The sequence below is a fragment of the Oncorhynchus clarkii genome, chromosome 9, assembly GCF_045791955.1.
Source record: "Oncorhynchus clarkii lewisi isolate Uvic-CL-2024 chromosome 9, UVic_Ocla_1.0, whole genome shotgun sequence".
Lineage (NCBI taxonomy): Eukaryota > Metazoa > Chordata > Actinopteri > Salmoniformes > Salmonidae > Oncorhynchus > Oncorhynchus clarkii.
Window position 1 is genome coordinate 77,991,432 of NC_092155.1, and position 26,592 is coordinate 78,018,023.

The following is a 26,592-nucleotide window of genomic DNA, read 5'->3' on the forward strand; positions in this document are numbered from 1 at the left end:
GACTATGAGAAAACGAAATCCATTAAATGTTTTTGAAAATTGTAGTCATATCATCAAAGACCAAAAAAAAAGCCTTCATCTTTTAGTGATTAATTTGTATGCTACTTATGATATTCATATTATTTATAAAGTGTTAATAAGGAAGGTAATAACAGCAATTTGTTACAACAACATTGGGTTTACAAATCGGCTGACTTTATCTAAGCACAGAATTTTCTGTCGTCATGTAATTTAACCTTCTGCCGCCGAGCGCGTCCCTGCCTTTAATAAGTTTCTAGGCTGCCATCCCCTTTAAAGGACTACATTTTTTCTTTAATCCTGAATTGATGGCTTAAATACGGAGACAGATAGTGAACAGAGAAAGCCCAGTGAGATTAATGTGAAAGGATTTGCAATATATTTCTTATTTTTAAAAGAATCAACACTAGGCTTTTAAAATCACCAGAAGTCGACGGATTCTCCTTTTGTATACTACTACTGTTTCATTCAAACGGTTGCTAATTGATCTGACGTTACTATGGAAATCCCTTTGGAATGAAGCTGAAACCCCATTGAAAATGTAAACAAGTTCGCGTGTATTTATTTTTAATATTTAAACATGTAAACTTGGAGAGATTTCTATTGGGATATAAACGTGGAATAAACAGTGAAAAAAGTGAACTCCTGTCTGAGGATAATGCATTTCTCTGCGATCAGCTGAAGGCAACAATCCCCGACATGTATGAGGACAATCGCAAAAGTAAGAATATTGTCATCAATAATTCACTGTTTACATCTTAAGTTCAATTTAATACAGAACATTTTATGTATATTTTTCATTTTGAATTATTTATTTTCTATCCAATTTTTTGCTTCTTTCGTAGTACCTATTTTTAGACTTAATAAACGGATATCTACAGAAGCGCAACTTTATGGGACATTATTTATTTTTGTCGATTCAGTGTCGATCGGAAGTCATCATTTTCTATAGCTATTGCTTCTAAATTCAGATTACAACTATGGATTAATGAGAGTAGAGAAAAACGGCAGACCTACATTTCGTTACGCGTCACCTTTCGGCAGATGTGGACAGCTGTTTCTCTCACATACGTTCGTGGCCTGCATTTCTCCCGTTGACATTGACAGAACCTAACCAACTCAAATCTCTATGCCGTGTAACTAAAACTAAAACTAAAACATTAAGGCTATAGTTTTTTTTTTAAACCTACAAGTTGTGACAAGGGACAGTAGCCTAAATCCGTTAATGATTTACTCAAAAAAAAATGAAAAAAAGTGAGACATTTGACAGTTATTTTGTCAATGACCTTATTGATGGATGCATATTCTTGTACATTTTACCACACAGACACAGTGCAATATAGTCCGTTTCAGTATCTTCTTTTGATGGTTCACTTCAATGACTGTATTTGTTCTCTTTCTGAATGTGCATTGGCGCAAATCTAATGTGACAACAGTTAAAAAGTACAGAAAATAATGGTGAGTACTTCATCCATCCTCAAGGGGATAATTAATATGTGCTTATTGTTGTGTGATGCAGTGAACATTGACATATCGGCACCTGGTTGTAAATGCCACGTTTCCTCTTACAGTCATAATTTCTCTGCATTTCATTCACTAAACACCACCCTGGTATCCAATAACCAAACCGTGTCCAATAACGTATACAATAACCTCTTTACATTCATTCCGTACGCAGTTTTAAAATACGGTAATAAACAGTAGTACGCATCGTAGTCCCGAGGACACTAAAGTGGTTGCACATGTTAGCGTGTCCTCTAGCGCTGCACACCTGATTCCACTTATCAAAGATTTTGTTAGTGTGTAGTGCTGGTGGGTCCCCAGGACCAGGATTAAGAAACCGTTTCAAATACACTGCAGCAGCCCATCTTGTGGTTGCTCTCATGCAGAACCGAACTGAACTCCAGGCTTCATAATGGCCATCTTTGTCTCTCTGTTGGTTGACATCATTATGATTATTATTTATTTTTATTATTTTTACCAATTCTGTTTCAGGACACAGAAATATCTCTCCTTTCAAAGGAGCAGGGCCAATTATTTGACAGACTTTTAAGGATATCCTTCATGACGAGATGTAGGCTGTGGCTAGCAGCACAGTTGTTCTGAAAAAAATGAAAACATACATTTAACATTATAATTATGGCCACTTAAGATGTGGATTAAACAGGGTCAGGGTTATGTCTTCAACAGGGTTAGGGTTATGTCTTCAACAGGGTTAGGGTTATGTCTTCGACAGGGTTAGGGTTATGGCTTCAACAGGGTTAGGGTTATGTCTTCAACAGGGTTAGGGTTATGTCTTCAACAGGGTTAGGGTTATGTCTTCAACAGGGTTAGGGTTATGTCTTCAATAGGGTCAGGGTTATGTCTTCAACAGGGTTAGGGTTATGTCTTCAACAGGGTCAGGGTTATGTCTTCAACAGGGTTAGGGTTATGTCTTCAACAGGGTTAGGGTTATGTCTTCAACAGGGTCAGGGTTATGTCTTCAACAGGGTTAGGGTTATGTCTTCAACAGGGTTAGGGTTATGTCTTCAACAGGGTTAGGGTTAGGGTTATGTCTTCAACAGGGTTAGGGTTATGTCTTCAACAGGGTTAGGGTTATGTCTTCAACAGGGTTAGGGTTATGTCTTCAACAGGGTTAGGGTTAGGTCATCAACAGTGTTAGGGTTATGTCTTCAACAGGGTTAGGGTTATGTCTTCAACAGGGTTAGGGTTATGTCTTCAACAGGGTTTGGGATATGTCTTCAACAGGGTTAGGGTTATGTCTTCAACAGGGTTAGGGTTATGTCTTCAACAGGGTTATGGTTATGGCTTCAACAGGGATAGGGTTATGTCTTCGACAGGGATAGGGTTATGTCTTCGACAGGGTTAGGGTTATGGCTTCAACAGGGTTAGGGTTATGTCTTCATCAGGGTTAGGGTTATGTCATCAACAGGGTTAGGGTTATGTCTTCAACAGGGTTAGGGTTAGGGTTATGTCTTCAACAGGGTTAGGGTTATGTCTTCAACAGAGTTAGGGTTATGTCTTCAACAGGGTTAGGGTTATGTCTTCAACAGGGTTAGGGTTAGGTCATCAACAGTGTTAGGGTTATGTCTTCAACAGGGTTAGGGTTATGTCTTCAACAGGGTTAGGGTTATGTCTTCAACAGGGTTTGGGATATGTCTTCAACAGGGTTAGGGTTATGTCTTCAACAGGGTTAGGGTTATGTCTTCAACAGGGTTATGGTTATGGCTTCAACAGGGATAGGGTTATGTCTTCGACAGGGATAGGGTTATGTCTTCGACAGGGTTAGGGTTATGGCTTCAACAGGGTTAGGGTTATGTCTTCAACAGGGTTAGGGTTATGTCTTCAACCATGGTTATGGTTATGTCTTCATCGGGGTTAGGGTTATGTCATCAACAGGGTTAGGGTTATGTCTTCAACAGGGTTAGGGTTATGTCTTCAACAGGGTTATGGTTATGTTTTCAACAGGGTTTTGGTTAGGGTCATGTCTTCAACAGGGTTAGGCCATGTCTTCAACAGGGTTATGGTTATGTATTCAACAGGGTTAGGGTTATGTCTTCAACTAAATTAGGGTTATGTTTTCATGAGGGTTAGGGTTATGTCTTGAAAGTCTTCCTCTGATTTGTCATCCAAAGGGTCCCACTATAACATGTAGTGTCGTTTTGATAAAATCCTTCTTTATATCCCAAAAAGTCTGTTTATAGTTGGCGCCATCGATTTGAGTAATCCACTCGTTCAACCTGCAGAGAAAGGAATCCATAAAGCTACCGCTAAACTTTGTTAAAACAAGTCAAAATATGTTTCTATATAATCCTCAGGTACCCTAAAATGTAATTAAACTATAATATTTCATATGGAAAGAAATATGGTCAAAAGGAAAACAATATTAGGAGGTCTGTGTCCTCTTCGTCGCGCACGCATACACTAATTTCCAAGTCTGTGTCCCTGTACTAAAAATCATTATTCTTCCTCGTTTTGGAAGAAACAAGCCTGAAACCTTGAACAGAGACTACTGACTCCCAGTGGAAGCCATTGGAATTGCACACTGGGAGCTAGATTTAATGATTTCTCGAAATGTTCCATTGGAAGAGCATGGGCTCTCTCCCCAAAAAATTCTGGTTGGTTTTTCTTTGGATTCTCTCCTACCATATCTATTGTGTTATAGGCTCTTACATTATTTTAACATTTCTACAAACTTCAGTGTGTTTTCTTTCCAATGGTACCAATTATATGCATATCCTGGCTTCAGGGCCTGAGCAACAGGCAGTTTACTTTGGGCACGTAAGTCAGGCGGAAATTTAGAAAAATAGACCCTAGCCTGAAGAAGTTTTTATGTTGCTGGACTCCAGGAAGAGTAGCTGCTGCCTTGGAAGGAACTCATGGGGATCCATAATAAACCCCAGGAAGAGTATCTGCTGCCTTGGAAGGAACTCATGGGGATCCATAATAAACCCCAGGAAGAGTAGCTGCTGCCTTGGCAGGAACTAATGGGGATCCATAATAAAACCCAGGAAGAGTATCTGCTGCCTTGGAAGGAACTCATGGGGATCCTTAAGAAACCCCAGGAAGAGTAGCTGCTGCCTTGGCAGGAACTCATGGGGATCAATAATAACCCCCAGGAAGAGTAGCTGCTGCCTTGGCAGGAACTAATGGGGATCCATAATAAACCCCAGGAAGAGTAGCTGCTTCCTTGGCAGGAACTAATGGGGATCCATACTAAACCCCAGGAAGAGTAGCTGCTGCCTTGGCAGGAAGGGTTAATATCCTTAATACATACGAATAGAGCTGTAGCTAAGGCCCTGTTCCTGTGTGACAGCTAAAACATACTGTGTAGCACCAGGAGCATCAACTCTGACATCCTTCCTATGAACAGAGTTAATATCTTCCAAAACGAGCGGCGAATTACCATTGAAACGACCTCCCTATCAGTCTTGAGTACTTAACCTAATACCGATTGAACTTTTTACAGGAGTTTCTCCCACTGCTTTTGGCTCAATTTAATGCTCCTTGACGGGTTTTACTGAGAACAGTGTTATCAACGTCTGTTAGGATTCCCTCAATCTCACTGCAGCCCAGGAACATCATGATAAAAAATATGATTCATATAAGCTATTAGTGCATGTTCCACTCTCCCTCCCTCACACACTCTGACTCTCTCTCTCCCTCCCTCACGCACACTGACTCTCTCTCTCTCCCTCCCTCACGCACTTTGACTCTCTCCCTCCCTCACACACTCTGACTCTCTCTCTTCTCTCTGCTCCTTTCTGCTCCTCTCTGCTCCTCTCTGCTTCTCTCTGCTCCTCTCTTCTCTCTGCTCCTCTCTTCTCTCTGTCCCTCTCTGTCCCTCTCTGCTCCTCTCTGTCCCTCTCTGCTCCTCTCTGTCCCTCTCTGCTCCTCTCTGTTCCTCTCTGCTCCTCTGTGCTTCTCTCTGCTCCTCTGTGCTTCTCTCTGCTCCTCTCTGCTCCTCTCTGTTCTCTCTGCTCCTCTCTGTCCCTCTCTGCTCCTCTCTATCCCTCTCTGCTCCTCTCTGTCCCTCTCTGCTCCTCTCTGCTCCTCTCTGTCCGTATCTGCTCCTCTCTGCTCCTCTCTGCTCCTCTCTGCTCTCTGCTCCTCTCTTCTCTCTGCTCTTTGTTCCTCTCTGCTCCTCTCTGCTCCTCTCTGCTCCTCTCTGTCCCTCTCTGTCCCTCTCTGCTCCTCTCTGCTCCTCTCTTCTCTCTGCTCCTCTTTGTTCCTTTCTGCTCTTCTCTGCTCTTTGCTCCTCTCTGCTCTCTGCACCTCTCTTCTCTCTGCTCCTCTCTGTTCCTCTCTGCTCCTCTCTGCTCCTCTCTGTTCCTCTCTGCTCCTCTCTGCTCTCTGCTCCTCTCTGTTCCTCTCTGCTCCTCTCTTCTCTCTGCTCCTCTCTGTTCCTCTCTGCTCCTCTCTGCTCCTCTCTGCTCCTCTCTGCTCTCTGCTCCTCTCTGTTCCTCTCTGCTCCTCTCTGCTCTCTGCTCCTCTCTTCTCTCTGCTCTGCTCTGCTTCGGCTCCGGAGAAATAGGTCACAGCTGTTCTCTACAATATGGTTGTTTTCACCTATTAACTACTCTGTATTACCATTCTAACCCTGCTTATAGCCTTGCTTACTGTGGAGTCTCATGCATTGAACGACACACCATCATTCAGAGCATACAAATGTATTTATCTATGTGAGTTCTTCAAGTTGTCAAGATTCAGCAAGCTGCTGTAAGATATTATGTGATCCGTCTTGTCTTGATTTCAATGTAACGTCTACCAAAGCTCTTATAAAAAATGACTGGACTGATACAAACTCATCACAATAATATATTTTAAAATCTAAATTCTTCAGTTGTCCACTGACTGAACATGAACAAGACACACTTAAACAAAATGTGTTTTTTAAGGGTTAGGGATGGGGTTAGGTTTAAGGTTGAGGTGGGGGATGGGGTTAGGTTTAAGGTTGAGGTGGGGGATGGGGTTAGGTTTAAGGTTGAGGTGGGGGATGGGGTTAGGTTTAAGGTTGAGGTGGGGGATGGGGTTAGGTTTAGGGTTGAGGTGGGGGATGGGGTTAGGTTTAAGGTTGAGGTGGGGGATGGGGTTAGGTTTAAGGTTGAGGTGGGGGATGGGGTTAGGTTTAAGGTTGAGGTGGGGGATTGGGTTAGGTTTAAGGTTGAGGTGGGGGATAGGGTTAGGTTTAAGGTTGAGGTGGGGGATGGGGTTAGGGTTAGGGTTGAGGTGGGGGATGGGGTTAGGTTTAAGGTTGAGGTGGGGGATGGGGTTAGGTTTAAGGTTGAGGTGGGGGATGGGGTTAGGGTTAGGGTTGAGGTGGGGGATGGGGTTAGGTTTAAGGTTGAGGTGGGGGATGGGGTTAGGTTTAAGGTTGAGGTGGGGGATGGGGTTAGGTTTAAGGTTGAGGTGGGGGATGGGGTTAGGTTTAAGGTTGAGGTGGGGGATGGGGTTAGGTTTAAGGTTGAGGTGGGGGATTGGGTTAGGTTTAAGGTTGAGGTGGGGGATGGGGTTAGGTTTAAGGTTGAGGTGGGGGATGGGGTTAGGGTTAGGGTTGAGGTGGGGGATGGGGTTAGGTTTAAGGTTGAGGTGGGGGATGGGGTTAGGTTTAAGGTTGAGGTGGGGGATAGGGTTAGGTTTAAGGTTGAGGTGGGGGATAGGGTTATGTTTAAGGTTGAGGTGGGGGATAGGGTTAGGTTTAAGGTTGAGGTGGGGGATAGGGTTAGGTTTAAGGTTGAGGTGGGGGATAGGGTTAGGTTTAAGGTTGAGTTGGGGGATAGGGTTAGCTTTAAGGTTGAGGTGGGGGATAGGGTTAGGTTTAAGGTTGAGGTGGGGGATAGGGTTAGGTTTAAGGTTGAGGTGGGGGATAGGGTTAGGTTTAAGGTTGAGGTGGGGGATAGGGTTAGGTTTAAGGTTGAGGTGGGGGATGGGGTTAACTGGGTTTTACGGTTTTCAGTGGATTTAGAAACACAAACACAGAACAGAGAGGAACATGGTACTATTGATTTATTAACTCTTTACATTGGACTATCTCTACTGGGAGTAACCTAACCCATGAAGGAGTCAAGTTCTCCTGACATTGGTCTAACTCTCTCCTCTTCCTTCTCTTCCTCCTCTTCCTCAGACAATGGCCGGAACGGGTACACCAACACAGACGAAGGAGAAGAGGGTGGAGGAGAGGGAGAAGAGGGAGAAGAGGAGGAGGAGGAGGAGGAGGAGGAGGAGGAGGGAGGAGAGGGGGATGAGGGAGGGGAGAAGAAAGGAGACGCGGAGTGGACGGAGGACGGTATGGCCGACAACGGAGGAGTGAAGATGACGAGGACGGACACACTCCACTCTACAACCAGTTCCACGGGGACCCAGAGGAAGAAGAGCCATCATAATAAGAAAGTGGTACAGGGTTCTGACAAGGTCCAGAGAGCGCCCAGAGCCCTTTACTGCCTCAAGCTCAACAACCCCATACGCAGGGCCGCGCTCTCCATCGTAGAGTGGAAGTATCCTTTACCTACTAAGATTGGTTTGCAGTAGCACTTGGAACAGCTGATTGGTTTGCAGTATCACTTGGAACAGCTGATTGGTTTGCAGTAGCACTTGGAACAGCTGATTGGTTTGCAGTAGCACTTGGAACAGCTGATTGGTTTGCAGTAGCACTTGGAACAGCTGATGTATCTACAGCACCTCCTACTGGAGAGTTGATCTATCTACAGCACCTCCTACTGGAGAGTTGATCTATCTACAGCACTTCCTACTGGAGAGTTGATCTATCTACAGCACCTCCTACTGGAGAGTTGATCTATCTACAGCACCTCCTACTGGAGAGTTGATGAATTTACAGCACCTCCTACTGGAGAGTTGATCTATCTACAGCACCTCCTACTGGAGAGTTGATGTATTTACAGCACCTCCTACTGGAGAGTTGATGTATTTACAGCACCTCCTACTGTAGAGTTGATGTATCTCCAGCTCCTCCTACTGGAGAGTTGATGTATCTACATCACCTCCTACTGGAGAGTTGATGTATTTACAGCACCTCCTACTTGAGAGTTGATGTATTTACAGCACCTCCTACTGGAGAGTTGATCTATCTCCAGCTCCTCCTACTGGAGAGTTGATGTATCTACAGCACCTCCTACTGGAGAGTTGATCTATCTACAGCACCTCCTACTGGAGAGTTGATCTATCTACAGCACCTCCTACTGGAGAGTTGATGTATCTACAGCACCTACTACTGGAGAGTTGATCTATCTCCAGCTCCTCCTACTGGAGAGTTGATCTATCTATAGCACCTCCTACTGGAGAGTTGATGTATTTACAGCACCTCCTACTGGAGAGTTGATGTATCTACAGCACCTTCTACTGAAGAGTTGATGTATCTACAGCACCTCCTACTGGAGAGTTGATGTATCTACAGCTATCCCTTTGGTCTCCAATCCAGGGTTTTAACTAAGCCCAGTTTAGCTATGAGTTTTGTCACTGACTATTACCAATGTGCTATTGTGAAAATTATTATTGAGATATCTCTACTTAGATCCGCTGTTGATATCGAATTCATTCCATAGTGTAGGTTCAATAGAGCAAATGAAATGTAACCATAATCTATATATCATATATCATTAATGATACTATTTAGGCCTCTAAAGCATTTGCAAAGTTATCAACAACTATTGTTTCAATTCAACCCAGAGTTCAACTAAAAATAGACAATACATTTAGGCCTAGGGTTTAAAGCTCTGGATGATTTCAAATGAAAAGTTAAAGAATAGGATAACATCAAATCAAACTTCATTTAAAATGCATTTAAAGTTTAGATTAAATTAGATTTAGTCACATTTTTAAATGTCGATTTTTGGTTGAGATGGAGATGTGAATCCAACATATACATTGTTCCTTTTTAGACAAACTAGATGTTGAATTGCGTTTGGTTGTCAAGGCAACCAAATATTAACATTTTGAAGGAGATGTTCTGATTGGAGAGTTCCGTCTGTGCCACTGACTTAGTCTGGATCTAATTCCAGTTGAATAATACAAATGAATGATTAATACAAACAAATAATTGATTTGTTGGATTTTACGTTCCATCTCAACCAAAAAAATCGAAGTTAAAGAATAGGACTTAATCAAACTTGAAATAAAGTCTGATTTGATGCAGCTAAACCAAAAATCAGACTTTTTTTCCCATTGGAATTTGGTTGTGCTTTTAGATGGTTGTATAACGATAAAGGGCCCAGATGCAGCTGGGAGGCAGATGGTTCTAGTCCATGATATTTATTACAAACAAAGAGGCGAGAGACAGTTCGTGGACAGGCAAAATATCAAAAAACCAGGTCAGAGTCCAGGCGGAACAGAGTGGCAGGCAGGCTCGAGGTCAGGGCAGGCTGAATGGTCAGGTTGGCGGACTCAGTGTCAGGGAAGGCTAAGGTCAGAACCGGGAGGACTAGAAAAACACAGAATAGGATAAACAGGAGCACGGAAAAACACACTGGTTGACTTGACAAAACAAGACGAACTGGCAACAGACAAACAGAGGACACAGGTATAAATACACTGGGGATAATGGGGAAGATGGGCGACACCTGGAGGGGGGTGGAGACAAGCACAAAGACAGGTGAAACAGATCAGGGTGTGACAGGCTGAAAGCATAGTGATAAACATTAGATATTCAACAATCCTTTGGCTGTTTTTTTGAGTGGGTGAATAAAGGTTGATCAACGTTTCAACCAAATATTACCCACATTTTCACATTGCAATTATTACCAGTGGGAAAACATTGACACTCACTAGAGCTAACTTACTTAACAGACACACAATACACAGAAAAGTAGACCCAACCTGGTCTCAGAGCATTTTGTATTATTCTGTACGTAAAACTGAGACACTCCATGTAGTATGATATGTTACGTTTCGTATGGTATGTATTAATTTGTGGATGTCCATTATCCATTTTGTATGTTCCAATTTGTCGTGGCTAATGTTAGCTATGGGTGGCTAGGTGGCTAACAGTAACATTAGCTAGCTGGCTAACGCTAGCTTGTCTAGGATTTAGGGGCTAATGGTTAGGGTTAGGATTAGGTTAATTGGTTAAGTTTGGGGAAGGGTTAGCTAAAACGGTTCATGTTAGTGTTTGGAGTGTTTGGAGAAGGGTTAGCTAACATGCTAATGTAACGGATGTGAAACGGCTAGCTTAGTTAGCGGTGCGCGCTAAATAGCGTTTCAATCAGTGACGTCACTTGCTCTGAGACCTTGAAGTAGTAGTTCCCCTTGCTCTGCAAGAGCCGCGGCTTTTGTGGAGCGATGGGTAACGATGCTTTGTGGGTGTCAGTTGTTTATGTGTGCAGAAGGTCCCTGGTTCGCGCCCGGGTCGGGGCGAGGGGACGGTCTAAAGTTATACTGTTACATTGATGCTGTTGACCCGGATCACTGGTTGCTGCGGAAAAGGAGGAGGTCAAAAGGGGGGTGAGTGTAACGGATGTGAAATCAATCAGTGACGTCATTTGCACTGAGACCTTGAAGTAGTAGTTCCCCTTGCTCTGCAAGAGCCGCGGCTTTTGTGGAGCGATGGGTAACGATGCTTCGAGGGTGTCAGTTATACTGTTACACTAAGTAGTTGCAAAGTAGCTAAAACGTAGTAAGTAGTTACAAAGTTGCTAATTAGCTAAAATGCTAAAGTTGTCCGTGATAAGATTCAAACAACCCTTGGGTTGCTAGGCGTTATCTACGCCCACCCATCCACCACGACCAACTACCCTTTTTTCATTCATGTCTTTAAGTAACCTTCTGTCTTATGTAACCATACCAAACATAACGTATCATACTTTACATGTACAATGTTACGTCTAGTCTATGATACCAGTCTGAGTTGCCAGGCATGTGGCATGAAGACGACCCAGATTCAAACCACTTATTATTCTAAAGGTGAGTTCTAGTTCAGTTCGAGTTAATAGAGAAGACAACTACCTGAGGGGCCGGTTGGTTAGCTAGAGAGTCAGAGGGAGAAAGAGGGAGACAGAGAGGGGCGAAAGAGAGGTGGCGAGAGAGAGATGAGAGAGAGAGAGAGGGGTGGAGAGAGAGATGAAAGCGAGTGTGGCCTTTTCTCAATTGAATTTTCTCAGCTCCTGTGTCCTTTCTCCTCCATCCTCTCTAGCCTCATTTTGAAAAAAGATAAAAGATAATTGAGGAGAGGGAATGTGTACAAAAAATGTGTTTGTATGAAATTAGACTCCTTCTTCACTTGCGCGTCATCGGGCAAATTAAGTTTACAGAGGTGGATCACTAAATAAATATCTAAAGTGGAGGAGAGATGACGGAGGAGAGAGGACGGAGGAAAGATTTTATTCCCAAATAAGAAAAGGCCTGTGTGAGAGGACAGAGAGTGATGAGGACTTTATCAGAGGTTGAGAAACACTGGTCTAGTGTATGTTGTTGTTATTGTTGTTGTTGTAGTAGTAGTAGTAGTAGTAGTAGTAGTATAATTATTGTTTTTGATGTTGTAGTATAAGGATTGTTGCTGTTGTAGTATAAACATTGTTGTGGTTGTTGTTGTAGTAGTAGTCGAAGTAGAAGTAGTAAAATTGATGTTGTTGTATTCGTATGTGTATTTAATAAGGATCCCCATTAGTTCCTGCCAAGGCAGCAGCTACTCTTCCTGGGGTTTATTATGGATCCCCATGAGTTCCTGCCAAGGCAGCAGCTACTCTTCCTGGGGTTTATTAAGGATTCCCATTAGTTCCTGCCAAGGCAGCAGCTACTCTTCCTGGGGTTTATTAAGGATCCCCATTAGTTCCTCCCAAGGCAGCAGCTACTCCTACTGGGGTTTATTAAGGATCCCCATTAGTTCCTGCCAAGGCAGCAGCTACTCCTACTGGGGTTTATTAAGGATCCCCATTAGTTCCTGCCAAGGCAGCAGCTACTCTTCCTGGGGTTCATTATGGATCCCCATTAGTTCCTGCCAAGGCAGCAGCTACTCTTCCTGGGGTTCATTATGGATCCCCATTAGTTCCTGCCAAGGCAGCAGTTACTCTTCCTGGGGTTTATTATGGATCCCCATTAGTTCCTGCCAAGGCAGCAGCTACTCTTCCTGGGGTTTATTATGGATCCCCATTAGTTCCTGCCAAGGCAGCAGTTACTCTTCCTGGGGTTTATTAAGGATCCCCATTAGCTCCTGTCAAGGCAGCAGCTACTCTTCCTGTGGGTTTATTATGGATCCCCATTAGTTCCTGCCAAGGCAGCAGCTACTCTTCCTGGGGTTTATTATGGATCCCCATTAGTTCCTGCCAAGGCAGCAGCTCCTCTTCCTGGGGTTTATTATGGATTCCCATTAGTTCATGCCAAGGCAGCAGCTCCTCTTCCTGGGGTTTATTATGGATCCCCATTAGTTCCTGCCAAGGCAGCAGTTACTCTTCCTGGGGTTTATTATGGATCCCCATTAGTTCCTGCCAAGGCAACAGCTACTCTTCCCGGTTCCAGCAACATTAAGGCCGTTATATAGAATATACAACACAGTCAGTTCAATACATATTTGGACATTCTCCAAGTTATTATTATGTTAGCTGTTTTTATATTGGAGTTGAAGTTATATAATACATATGAGCTGAGCATTGGGCAATGTAACCGAAAAGGTTGCTGGTTCAAATCCCCAAGCTGACAAGGTAAAAATGTGTCATCCTGCCCCTGAACAAGGCAGTTAACCCACTGTACCCCAGTAGGCCATCATTGTAAATAAGAATGTGTTCTTAACTGACTTGCCTAGTTAAATAAATAAATGAAAAAGCTTTAATTTGAGGGTATTTACATCCAAATCGGGTGAACAGTGTAGGAATTACAACACTTTTTATATATGCACCCCCCCCCCCCCCCACCACCTTTTTTAAGGGACCAAAAGTTATTGGACAATTGGCTAATCAGCTGTTCCATGGCCAGGTGTGTGTTATTCCCTCATTAGTTCATTTACAAGTAACTAGATAAAAGGTATAGAGTTCATTTCAAGTGTGGCATTTGCATTTGGAATCTGTTGCTGTTAACCCTGTAATATGAAGTCCAAAGGTCTGTCACTGCCAGTGAAGCAAGCCATCATTAGGCTGAAAAATCTAAATAAAAACATTAGGTGTGGCCAAATCAACTATTTGGTACGTTCTTAAAGAGAAATAAGGCACTGGAGAGCTCAGAGAACACCAAAAGGCCCGGAAGACCACGGAAAACAACTTTGGTGGAAAACAGAATAATTATTTCCCTGGTGAAGAAAAAAACACATTCACAACAGTTGTCCAGATCAAGAACACCCTCCAGGTGTATCTATGTCAACAATCAAGAGAAGACTTCACCAGAGTAAAGACAGAGGGTTTATCACAAGATGTAAACCATTGGTAAGCCTTTAAAAAAAACCAGGAAGACCAGATTAGAGTTGGCCAAAACAACATCTAAAAACAAAATACAGTTCTGGAACAACATCCTATGGACAGATGAGGCAAAGATCAACTTGTACCAGAATGATGTGAAGAGAAGAGTATGGAGAAGGGAAGTAGCTGTTCATGATCAAAAGTATACCACTTCATCTGTGAAGCATGGAGGAGGTGGTGTTATGGCGTGGACATGTATGGCTGCTAATGGAACTGGTTCCCTTGTATTTTATTGATGATGTGATTGCTGACCAAAGCAGCAGGATGCATTCTGAATGATATTATCTGCTCAGATTCAGCCAAATGCTTCAAAACTCATTGGACGGCGCTTCACAGTGCAGCTGGACAATGACCCGAAGCAATACTGCGAAAGCAACCCAATCCTTTTTTTTTTTAAGGTAAATAAGTGGAATGTTCTGCAATGGCTAAGTCCTGACCTGAATCCAATTGAGCGTGCATTTCACTTGCTGAAGGCAAAACTCCCCAAGAACAAGCAGGAACTGAAGACAGCTGCAGTAAAGGTCTAGCAGAGCATCACCAGGGAAGAAACCCAGCATCTGGTGATGTCTATGGGTTCCAGACTTCAGGCAGTTATCGACTGCAAAGGATTTGCAACCAAGTATTAAAACTTACAATTTAATTTATGATTGTGTTAGTTTGTCCAATTACTTTTGAGCCCCTACAATTGTGTATTTGTGGGGGAGGGGGTGGGGGGTGGGGGGGGGGGGGTATAAAAATGGTCATAATTCCTACACGGTTCATACAATAATTTTGACAAAACCCTGAAATTGAAGATGAAAGTCTACACTTCAAGCACATCGTGATTGGTTCCTTTCAAATCCATTGTGGCGTACAGAGACATCATGATGCAGACAGTATCACTGTCCAAATACTTATAGACCTGACCGTAAGGGTTGTTGTTGTTGTTGTTGTTGTTGTTGTTGTAGTAGTGCTACTACTAGTAGTAGTATAAGTATTTTTGTTGTTGTAGTATACAGTCAGTTTTGTTGTAGTACTGCTATTAGTAGTAGTATTGTTGTTGTAGTAGTAGTAGTATACAGTCAGTATTGTTGTAGTACTGCTATGAGTAGTAGTATTGTTGTAGTAGTATACAGTCAGTATTGTTGTAGTACTGATATGAGTAGTAGTATTGTTGTAGTAGTATACCTGCAGTATTGTTGTAGTAGTACTGCTATTAGTAGTAGTATTATTGTTGTTGTAGTAGTAATAGCAGTAGTAGTAGTATACAGTCAGTATTGTTGTAGTAGTACTGCTATTAGTAGTAGTATTATTGTTGTTGTAGTAGTAATAGCAGTAGTAGTAGTATACAGTCAGAATTGTTGTAGTAGTACTGCTATGCGTAGTAGTAGTGTTGTTGTTGTAGTAGTATACAGTCAGTATTGTTGTAGTACTCCTATTAGTAGTAGTATTGTTGTTGTTGTAGTAGTATACAGTCAGTATTGTTGTAGTAGTACTGCTATGAGTAGTAGTATTGTTGTTGTTGTATAAGCATTGTTCTGGTTGTTTTTGCCAATTAGAAGCTGGGGATGATTAGGTGGCCATGATGAATTTACACTGGACATGGGGGTTAACATTACTAGCCAAATATTACCCAATTATCCACGTTAAAATGACGTAGTGTGCTCAGTGGGATGGCACGTATCGTAATCTGGTAATACGTGGTCGAAACTGGTGGGATGAACGATAGGAGGATGGGCTCATTGTAATGGTTAGATACCATGCTATTTATCTCATTCCGGTCATTAATATGAGCCTGCCCTCCTATAGATCCTCCTACCAGCCTCCTCTGGTTGAGCTGTTGATCAGTGAGATTACAACCTATATTCACCCCCTCAGAAAAAGGACAACCAAAAGTTTGTTGAATTTCTAGTATGTTAACACTATGCTTTCAAACCATTTTAAAAGCACAACCAAAAAATCCACTGGGGGGGAAAAAAATAAAAAAACAATGTTTGGTTAAGTTGTCACCAAAACCTTGACCTTGGGACTACAATGTTATATTTACGCAAAGCATAGTTCTGAGATATTGAGCGTCAAAGTTTTCACGTCCCAGTCCTCTTGACTTCTCCTTTCATAACCCATTAGGTCAACAATGTTGTTTGAACCAGTTTGTATCTTTAGTGACCACAGAGAGTCAGGACATCCGTTTTCATTTCAATGTGGGTTGTTTTTGTTGTTTCCGTGACCACTCTCCTCTCTAGACCCTTTGACATCTTCATCCTGATAGCCATCTTTGCCAACTGTATAGCGCTGGGGGTGTCCAAGCCTTTCCCCGAGGAAGACTCCAACTCTACCAACCACGATCTGGTGAGTACAACATTAAGACTGTTATATCTATCTCGGCTGGTTTAAAAGGGGGAAACACTGTTCGCCCCCCGACGCTGTCGTTATTGTTGTCGTTAATTGTTGTTTAAACGGAGGAATGTTCGTATGGAGAAGAGCATCAACGGTAAACAGTTCGTTTTTGCAGTAACGTAGAAAACAAAACCAGTGTTTGTTTGTGTTTTTAGAGTGACCTCTTTTTTTGTTGTTGTTTATAATGTCCCAAACGGTCGTGCCAGTTTACACCATTAAGGATTCCAGCTCCACGGGTAGTCCTGCAGGTTCTGTCTTTTAGAAGGGTCATGCCCATTTAGACTGTGTGGGGGGTGGGGGATATGTGCCACCTCAATTGCATCAATGTTTTGATAGAGAAGACATTGATGTGACTGCCATACTGTTCCATAATTGATGTCTGTTCCAAACCTGTGATTGAACAGCTAAAATTTGGACACATTCATCCCCAACTGCCTATAACAGTTAGACGGATAAGATCTGAAATTATTTGCACAATGACTCGATGAATGAACCGCTGATAGAGTGAATGTGACTGTCTCAGTATTGTATGGTGTAGTGGTTGATAAAGACTGTCTCAGTATTGTATGGTGTAGTGGTTGATAAAGACTGTCTCAGTATTGTATGGTGTAGTGGTTGATAAAGACTGTCTCAGTATTGTATGGTGTAGTGGTTGATAAAGACTGTCTCAGTATTGTGTGGTGCAGTGGTGATGGCTGATAAAGACTGTCTCAGTATTGTATGGTTGATAAAGACTGTCTCAGTATTGTATGGTGTAGTGGTTGATAAAGACTGTCTCAGTATTGTATGGTGTAGTGGTTGATAAAGACTGTCTCAGTATTGTATGGTTGATAAAGACTGTCTCAGTATTGTATGGTGTAGTGGTTGATAAAGACTGTCTCAGTATTGTATGGTGTAGTGGTTGATAAAGACTGTCTCAGTATTGTATGGTGTAGTGGTTGATAAAGACTGTCTCAGTATTGTATGGTTGATAAAGACTGTCTCAGTATTGTATGGTGTAGTGGTTGATAAAGACTGCCTCAGTATTGTATGGCTGATAAAGACTGGCTCAGTATTGTATGGTTGATAAAGACTGTCTCAGTATTGTATGGCTGATAAAGACTGTCTCAGTATTGTATGGTTGATAAAGACTGTCTCAGTATTGTATGGCTGATAAAGACTGTCTTAGTATTGTATGGCTGATAAAGACTGTCTCAGTATTGTATGGTTGATAAAGACTGTCTCAGTATTGTATGGTGTAGTGGTTGATAAAGACTGTCTCAGTATTGTATGGTGTAGTGGTTGATAAAGACTGTCTCAGTATTGTATGGTTGATAAAGACTGTCTCAGTATTGTATGGTGTAGTGGTTGATAAAGACTGTCTCAGTATTGTATGGTGTAGTGGTTGATACAGACTGTCTCAGTATTGTATGGTTGATAAAGACTGTCTCAGTATTGTATGGTGTAGTGGTTGATAAAGACTGTCTCAGTATGGCTGTATGGCTCAGTATTGTATGGTTGATAAGTAGTATGGCTGATAAAGACTGTCTCAGTATTGTATGGTTGATAAAGACTGTCTCAGTATTGTATGGTGTAGTGGTTGATAAAGACTGTCTCAGTATTGTATGGTGTAGTGGTTGATAAAGACTGTCTCAGTATTGTATGGTTGATAAAGACTGTCTCAGTATTGTATGGTGTAGTGGTTGATAAAGACTGCCTCAGTATTGTATGGCTGATAAAGACTGGCTCAGTATTGTATGGTTGATAAAGACTGTCTCAGTATTGTATGGCTGATAAAGACTGTCTCAGTATTGTATGGCTGATAAAGACTGTCTCAGTATTGTATGGTTAATAAAGACTGTCTCAGTATTGTATGGTGTAGTGGTTGATAAAGACTGTCTCAGTATTGTATGGTGTAGTGGTTGATAAAGACTGTCTCAGTATTGTATGGTTGATAAAGACTGTCTCAGTATTGTATGGTGTAGTGGTTGATAAAGACTGTCTCAGTATTGTATGGTGTAGTGGTTGATACAGACTGTCTCAGTATTGTATGGTTGATAAAGACTGTCTCAGTATTGTATGGTGTAGTGGTTGATAAAGACTGTCTCAGTATTGTATGGCTGATAAAGACTGGCTCAGTATTGTATGGTTGATAAAGACTGTCTCAGTATTGTATGGCTGATAAAGACTGTCTCAGTATTGTATGGCTGATAAAGACTGTCTCAGTATTGTATGGTTGATAAAGACTGTCTCAGTATTGTATGGCTGATAAAGACTGTCTTAGTATTGTATGGCTTATAAAGACTGTCTCAGTATTGTATGGCTGATAAAGACTGTCTCAGTATTGTATGGCTGATAAAGACTGTCTCAGTATTGTATGGCTGATAAAGACTGTCTCAGTATTGTATGGCTGATAAAGACTGTCTCAGTATTGTATGGCTGATAAAGACTGTCTCAGTATTGTATGGTGTAGTGGTTGATAAAGACTCTCTCAGTATTGTATGGTTGATAAAGACTGTCTCAGTATTGTGTGGTGCAGTGGTGATGGCTGATAAAGACTGTCTCAGTATTGTGTGTTTGATAAAGACTGTCTCAGTATTGTATGGTGTAGTGGTTGATAAAGACTGTCTCAGTATTGTATGGTGTAGTGGTTGATAAAGACTGTCTCAGTATTGTATGGTTGATAAAGACTGTCTCAGTATTGTGTGGTGCAGTGGTGATGGCTGATAAAGACTGGCTCACCACCACACAAACAGCTAGAATGGTGGAGAATAATGTACACATATCTAGCATTACAACAAGAGAATAACAGACACCTAGCTACCATGACAGACAGGAAAATAACAGACACCTAGCTACCATGACAACAAAGAATAACAGACACCTAGCTGCCATGACAACAGGAGAATAACAGACACCTAGCTACCATGACAACAGGAGAATAACAGACACCTAGCTACCATGACAACAGGAGAAAAACAGACACCCAGCTAGCATGGAAGACAGGAGAGAACAACAGACACATATCTAGCATGACAGACAGGGGAATAGCAGACAGGGGAATGACAGAGACCTAGCTAGCATGACAGACAGGGGAACAACAGACACATAGCTAGCATGACAGACAGGGGAATAGCAGACAGGGGAATGACAGAGACCTAGCTAGCATGACAGACAGGGGAATGACAGAGACCTAGCTGTCATGACAGACAGGGGAATGACAGAGACCTAGCTGGCATGACAGACAGGGGAATGACAGAGACGTAGCTGTCATGACAGACAGGGGAATGACAGAGACCTAGCTGGCATGACAGACAGGGGAATGACAGAGACCTAGCTAGCATGACAGACAGGGGAATGACAGAGACCTAGCTGGTATGACAGATAGGGGAATGACAGAGACCTAGCTGGTATAACAGACAGGGGAATGACAGAGACCTAGCTAGCATAACAGACAGGGGAATGACAGAGACCTAGCTGGTATGACAGACAGGGGAATGACAGAGACCTAGCTGGCATGACAGACAGGGGAATGACAGAGACCTAGCTAGTATAACAGACAGGGGAATGACAGAGACCTAGCTAGCATGACAGACAGGGGAATGACAGAGACCTAGCTGGTATAACAGACAGGGGAATGACAGAGACCTAGCTAGCATAACAGACAGGGGAATGACAGAGACCTAGCTGGTATGACAGACAGGGGAATGACAGAGACCTAGCTGGCATGACAGACAGGGGAATGACAGAGACCTAGCTAGTATAACAGACAGGGGAATATGCTCAGATGGGTGCGTGACATTGATATAATTAGATGTTCTTTAGGTCTTTCGGAGGGGGACAGCTGAGAAAAGGGGGACACGGTCTTCTTTGCTGTTTTCGTTGAGTCTCTTTCTAATCATAGTTGCAAAAGTTTAGAATTCTCACGGTATCAACTTTGCTCTGCTTTCAAGGTCTATGGCTTTTACGGAACTGTACAGACGGGGTGATCTGAGCTATCTGATTGGCCAGTGGTAGGCCTATAGTTGCACTTGATTTGTTATCTCGGCCTGCCGAGTAGGCAAAGTTCTACCTTTAGACACATAAAATGATTCAAAATGGAACCCAAGGGATTATCATCGTCATTTCTACACTGAGTGTACAAAACATTAAGAACACCTGCTCTTTCCACTGACACAGACTGACCAGGTGAATCCAAGTGAAAGCTATGAATCCCTTATTGATGTCACTTGTCAAATCCACTTCAATCAGTGTAGATGAAGGGGAGGAGATGGGTTAAAGAAGGATTTAAGTGACTTTGAACGAGGTATGGTAGTAGGCGCCAGGTGCACCGTTTTGTGTTAAGAACTGCAACGCTGCTGGGTTTCCCGCGTGTATCAAGAATGGTCCACCATCCAAAGGACATCCAGCCAACTTGACATAACTGTTGGAAGCATTGGAGTCAACATTGGGGGCTGGGGTTGAATTTTTCCACATTTTGTTACGATACAGCCTAATTATAAAATGGATTAATTATGCACACAATACCCCATAATGACAAAGTGAAAACAGTTTTTAGAAATGCAAATTCTAATTTACTTAAGTATTCAGATACTTTGCTATGAGACTCGAAATTGAGCTCAGGTACATCCTGTTTCCATTGATCATCCTTGAGATGTTTCTACAACTTGATTAGAGTCCACCTGTGGTAAATTCAATTGATTGGACATGATTTGGAAAGGCACACACCTGTCTATATAAGGTCCCACAGTTGACAGTGTATGTCAGAGCAAAACCAAGCCATGAGGTCGAAGGAATTGGCCGTAGAGCTCTATCAGAGTCACCATCGGGTTCTTGGTCACCTCCCTGACAAAGGCCCGAGACAGGATTGTGTCGAGGCACAGATCTGGGGAAGGATTCAAACATTTTTTGCAGCATTGAAGGTCCCCAAGAACCAGACTGGCCTCCATCATTCATAAATGGAAGATGTTTGGAACCACCAAGACACTTCCTAGAGCTGTCCGCCCGGCCAAGCTGAGCAATCGGGGGAGAAGGGTTTTGTCATGGAGGTGACCATGGGCCCAATGGTGACTCTGATAGAGCTACAGAGTTCCTCTGTGGAGATAGGAGAATTTTCCAGAAGGACAACCATCTCTGCAGAACTCCACCCCAATCAAGTCTTTATGGTAGAATGACCAGACGGCACTTAAAGGACTCGCAGACCATGATAAACAATATTCTCTGGTTATGAAACCAAGATTGAACTCTTGGTTCTGAATGCCAAGCGTCTGGAGGAAACCTGGCACCATCCCTGAAGCATGGTGGTGGCAGCATCATGCTGTGGGGATGTTTTTCAAAGGCAGGGACTGGGAGACTAGTCATGATGGAGGGAAAGATGAACGGCGCAAAGACAGGACCTCCGACAGGACAACGACCCTAAGTACACAGTCAAGTCAACGCAGGAGTGGCTTTGTGACAAGTTTCTGAATGTCCTTGAGTGGCCCAGCCAGAACCCGGACTTGAACCAGATCGAAAATCTCTAGGAGCGACCTGAAAATAGCTTTGAAGCAATGTTCCCCATCCAACTGACAGAACTTCAGAGGATCTGCAGAGAAGAATGGGAGAAACTCCCAAATACAGGTGTGCCAAGCGTTTTACTCAAAAATACTTGAGGCTGTAATCGCTGCAAAGGGGCTTCAACAAAGAACTGGGTATTAGGTCTTAATTCAGTTGTTGTTTTTTAATACATTTTGCTCAAAATTCTAAAAAAATTTTTTTGCTTTGTCGTTATGGGGTATTGTGTGTAGATTGATGAAACAATTTAATCCATTTTAGAATAAGTATCGAGCCCAAGTCTGCAGTGACGCCTCTAGCACTGTGCCTTAGACCGCAGCGCCACTCGGGAGGCCCTAATAAGGAGCCAGAAGAAAACTGGGCTGTCACCTGGTAGTGACCTCTCACCTTTCCTCTGCACTCAAAATACAAGCAACTGGTCTCTCTCTCTGTTCATTTTGTCGTTTTTTAAAAAGGTAGATAGCTAGCTACATTAGTGCATAAGGGGAGATGCTAGTTAGCAAATTAACCACCCTGTGTTGGTATGTTTTACTTACAAAAATAATTATTATGATGAGTCTGAAATGGGGAATTTAATGTTTTGAATATGACCCTGTGTTTAAAAAGCTATTCAAGAAAAAAGTCCAACTGAAAAAATGCCAACGATATTAAACAGTAACAATCTTCAGTGATGACCTCATCAATTGTTTTCTTAGATCTGGAAAATTTAAATAGAATGTTAATATCTCCAATTAACATTCTGTGATGTGTCCCTAATCTTTTTGATAAGCGAGGTATGTTTCTAAGTGTTTAATGAATGGGAACAATAGAAATGACCAGTATATTAACTACATAGAATTGACTACATAAACCTTTTAATGTTGGTATTATAGATCAGAGTGGTTAAGTGTACATTTAACTACCATGAAGTACTTAGCTAGGAATGGTTTATGAATGAGGGAATTATAATTGGCTTTACATATAATTAATATGTAGACCACAGTAACTTAACTGTGTTGTGGAGGAGGGCCGTTAATGAGTTATGACATGACCCTCAACTACACGATTTGATCCGTAACATTTACCCTGAGGATTCAACACTGTGGAGATCTTTATGCCCCGTTGACCACAGTGAGAAGAAGAAGAAGGTAAGTCCAGGCCTGTACCTGCTGCTGGTGGGGGAAATGGGGCTGGTACAAGTTATAAATCACCATAGCGTATTCGCTAACACTGGTATGGCAGAAGTTCACTGTTGAGAACAGCCATCATGATGACGCTACGCTGTCATTGTCACGATGCATCTATTAAGATATTATTAAGATACCTACATATGGGATCTTGCATAAAACGACATGAATATGCAATAGAGGGCTATTACCCTTTAATAATGTGGTTGGGACCTGTTATAACACGTCCATGACATGCTTACAGATGAGTAATAAATGGGTTATGGGATATGTAGATGTGTAGTCAATCATTACCTGTAGCCAGTCCATCCCATGCCTAACGTGATGTGCTAGATCCTGTCTGTGATTTAAATGTAACCTAGACAGATAAAGGGATCATGGTGGATAGTAAGCTGTATGCCATGTTTATGTATCAGCCAGTCAGCTAGTCAGTCAATCAGTCAGTCAGTCAGTCAGTCAGTTAGTCAGGCAGTTAATTGGCCAGCTAGTCAGCCAGCCATCCATCCAGTCAGCCAGCCACTCAGTCAACCAGGAAAGTCAGCCTGTGAGTTAGTCAGTCACAGTCAGCCAGCCAGCTAGGCAGTTAGCCATCCAGTCAGCCAGCCAGCTAGGCAGTTAGCCATCCAGTCAGCCAGCCAGCTAGGCAGTCAGCCACCCAGTCAGACAGCCAGCTAGGCAGTCAGCCACCCAGTTAGCCAGCCAGCTTGGCAGTTAGCCATCCAGTCATCCAGCCAGCTTGGCAGTTAGCCATCCAGTCAGCCAGCCAGCTAGGCAGTCAGCCATCCAGTTAGTCTGTCAGTCAGCTGCAACACTAGAGAACCCAAACAGTACAGGCATATCCTGTTAATGGACAAATGGATGGAGGTATGGATGGAGGTATGGATGGAAGGATGGATGGAGGGATGGATGGATGGAGGGATGGATGGATGGAGGGATGGATGGAGGGATGGATGGATGGAGGGATGGATGGATGGAGGGATGGAGGGATGGATGGATGGAGGGATGGATGGAGGGATGGAGGGATGCATGGATGGATGGAGGGATGGATGGATGGAGGTATGGATGGAAGGATGGATGGAGGGATGGATGGATGGAGGGATGGATGGAAGGATGGAGGGATGGAAGGATGGATGGAAGGATGGAGGGATGGATGGAAGGAAGGATGGAGGTATGGATCGAGGGAGGGAGGGAGGGAGGGAGGGAGGGAGGGAGGGAGGGAGGGAGGGAGGGAGGGAGGGAGGGAAGGAAGGAGGGAAGGAAGGAAGGATGGAGGTATGGATGGAGGGATGGATGGATGGATGGAGGGATGGAGGTATGGATGGAGGGAGGGAGGGATGGATGGAGGGATGGAGGTATGGATGGAGGGATGGAGGGATGGATGGAGGGATGGAGGGATGGATGGAGGGATGAATGTATGGATGGAAGGACAGGCCTGATTCTAACAGTGAGTTTCACACGTCTGTTGTTTTGCAAAGAGAAGGGTTTTCCCTCTTTAACCCCAGTCTTATGTAACCATCAGACAGTGTGGCACTGGAGAGGGAGGGAGGGATGGACGTGGCTCTGACCGATATCTGACTACGAGTCCCGACCAGAGCCCTATATTTAAAGAGACAACTTTTAGAATTTTAAATATCGTTCTAATTCTATGTATTATGTTAAACAATAATGGCATTGTGAAATATTCCTCATGTAATGTTAATGGGAGCAAACATGGCTGCCTGATAATGTTGTAGTGTCATCTAGATGCATTATAATAAGGAAATCTCAATGCCAACCAGTCAGTCAGTCAGCCAGGTACTCATTCAGTTAGCTAGTCAGTCAATCAGACAGTTAGTTAGTCAGTCAGCCAGTCAGTCAGCCAGGTTCTCAGCCAGTTAGTTAGTTAGGCCTCAAGGGAAACAGGCCAGCGCGGGGGCCTCAAGGGAAACAGGCCGGTGTGGGGGCCTCAAGGGAAACAGGCCGGCGCGGGGGCCTCAAGGGAAACACAGGCCAGCGCGGGGGCCTCAAGGGAAACAGGCCGGTGTGGGGGCCTCAAGGGAAACAGGCCGGTGTGGGGGCCTCAAGGGAAACACAGGCCAGCGCGGGGGCCTCAAGGGAAACAGGCCGATGTGGGGGCCTCAAGGGAAACAGGCCAGCGCGGAGGCCTCAAGGGAAACACAGGCCGGTGTGGGGGCCTCAAGGGAAACAGGCCGGTGTGGGGGCCTCAAGGGAAACACAGGCCAGCGCGGGGGCCTCAAGGGAAACAGGCCGGTGTGGGGGCCTCAAGGGAAACAGGCCAGCGCGGAGGCCTCAAGGGAAACACAGGCCGGTGGCCTCGAGGGAAAACATGGGCTGGTGTTTTGGAAATACCCAGACCAATTTCTGGTCCCTGGATGCCAGTACTGTTTAGTTGATCAAATGTGGATCCTTCTGATCAAACATCACTGTGTGGACAATATGTACTGACCCATTTCATACTATTTTGCCGACCCAGACCATACTGTGCTTCCTTTGTCCTTTCAAGAACAGTTTCAACTGTAGTGTGTAACTGGGCCAGGTCAGTACAGCTTGGTCTGGCTTGGATTGGCTCAGTATTGTGGAAAGGGCATAAGGTATGTTAGGAGAATGACATGTATTCCTTAATTTACCAGAAGAGTGAGGCTACTGTTTTACAACCACTTTTACCCAGCGATAATTTAGCACTCGTGAGATGCAGTATGGCAAATTGGTCCCATCTGGGACTGAGTTCAGCTGAACATTGGTCCCATCTGGGACTGAGTTCAGCTGAACATTGGTCCCGTCTGGGACTGAGATCAGCTTAACATTGGTCCCATCTGGGACTGAGATCAGCTGAACATTGGTCCCATCTGGGACTGAGATCAGCTGAACATTGGTCCCATCATGGACTGAGATCAGCTGAACATTGGTCCCATCTTGGACTGAGATCAGCTGAACATTGGTCCCATCTTGGACTGAGATCAGCTGAACATTGGTCCCATCTGGGACTGTGATCAGCTGAACATTGGTCCCATCATGGACTGAGATCAGCTGAACATTGGTCCCATCTTGGACTGAGATCAGCTGAACATTGGTCTCATCTTGGACTGAGATCAGCTGAACATTGGTCCCATCTGGGACTGAGATCAGCTGAACATTGGTCCCATCTTGGACTCAGATCAGCTGAACATTAGTCCCATCTTGGACTGAGATCAGCTGAACATTGGTCCCATCTGGGACGGAGATCAGCTGAACATTGGTCCCATCATGGACTGAGATCAGCTGAACATTGGTCCCATCTTGGACTGAGATCAGCTGAACATTGGTCCCATCTTGGACTGAGATCAGCTGAACATTGGTCCCATCATGGACTGGTTCCATCTGGGACTGAGATCAGCTGAACATTGGTCCCATTTTGGACTGAGTTCAGCTGAACATTGGTCCCATCTGGGACTGAGTTCAGCTGAACATTGGTCCCATTTTGGACTGAGTTCAGCTTAACATTGGTCCCGTCTGGGACTGAGATCAGCTGAACATTGGTCCCATCTGGGACTGAGATCAGCTGAACATTGGTCCCATCTGGGACTGAGATCAGCTGAACATTGGTCCCATCTGGGACTGAGATCAGCTGA

At 43.6% G+C, this 26,592-nt stretch overlaps 1 protein-coding gene across 2 annotated transcripts in view; it reads left to right on the forward strand.

The window, feature by feature from the left end:
* The first annotated feature begins 647 nt into the window (after positions 1–647).
* LOC139416960 (calcium channel, voltage-dependent, L type, alpha 1F subunit) overlaps positions 648–26,592 on the forward strand; it is a 172,451-nt gene continuing 146,506 nt past the window's right edge. For both annotated transcript variants that reach the window (XM_071166172.1, XM_071166174.1), the window contains exons 1-3: positions 648–739; positions 7,643–8,012; positions 16,133–16,238. In XM_071166172.1, coding sequence (XP_071022273.1) covers positions 718–739; positions 7,643–8,012; positions 16,133–16,238 — 498 coding nt within the window. In that variant the 5' untranslated portion in view covers positions 648–717. The remainder of the gene's footprint in view (positions 740–7,642; positions 8,013–16,132; positions 16,239–26,592) is intronic.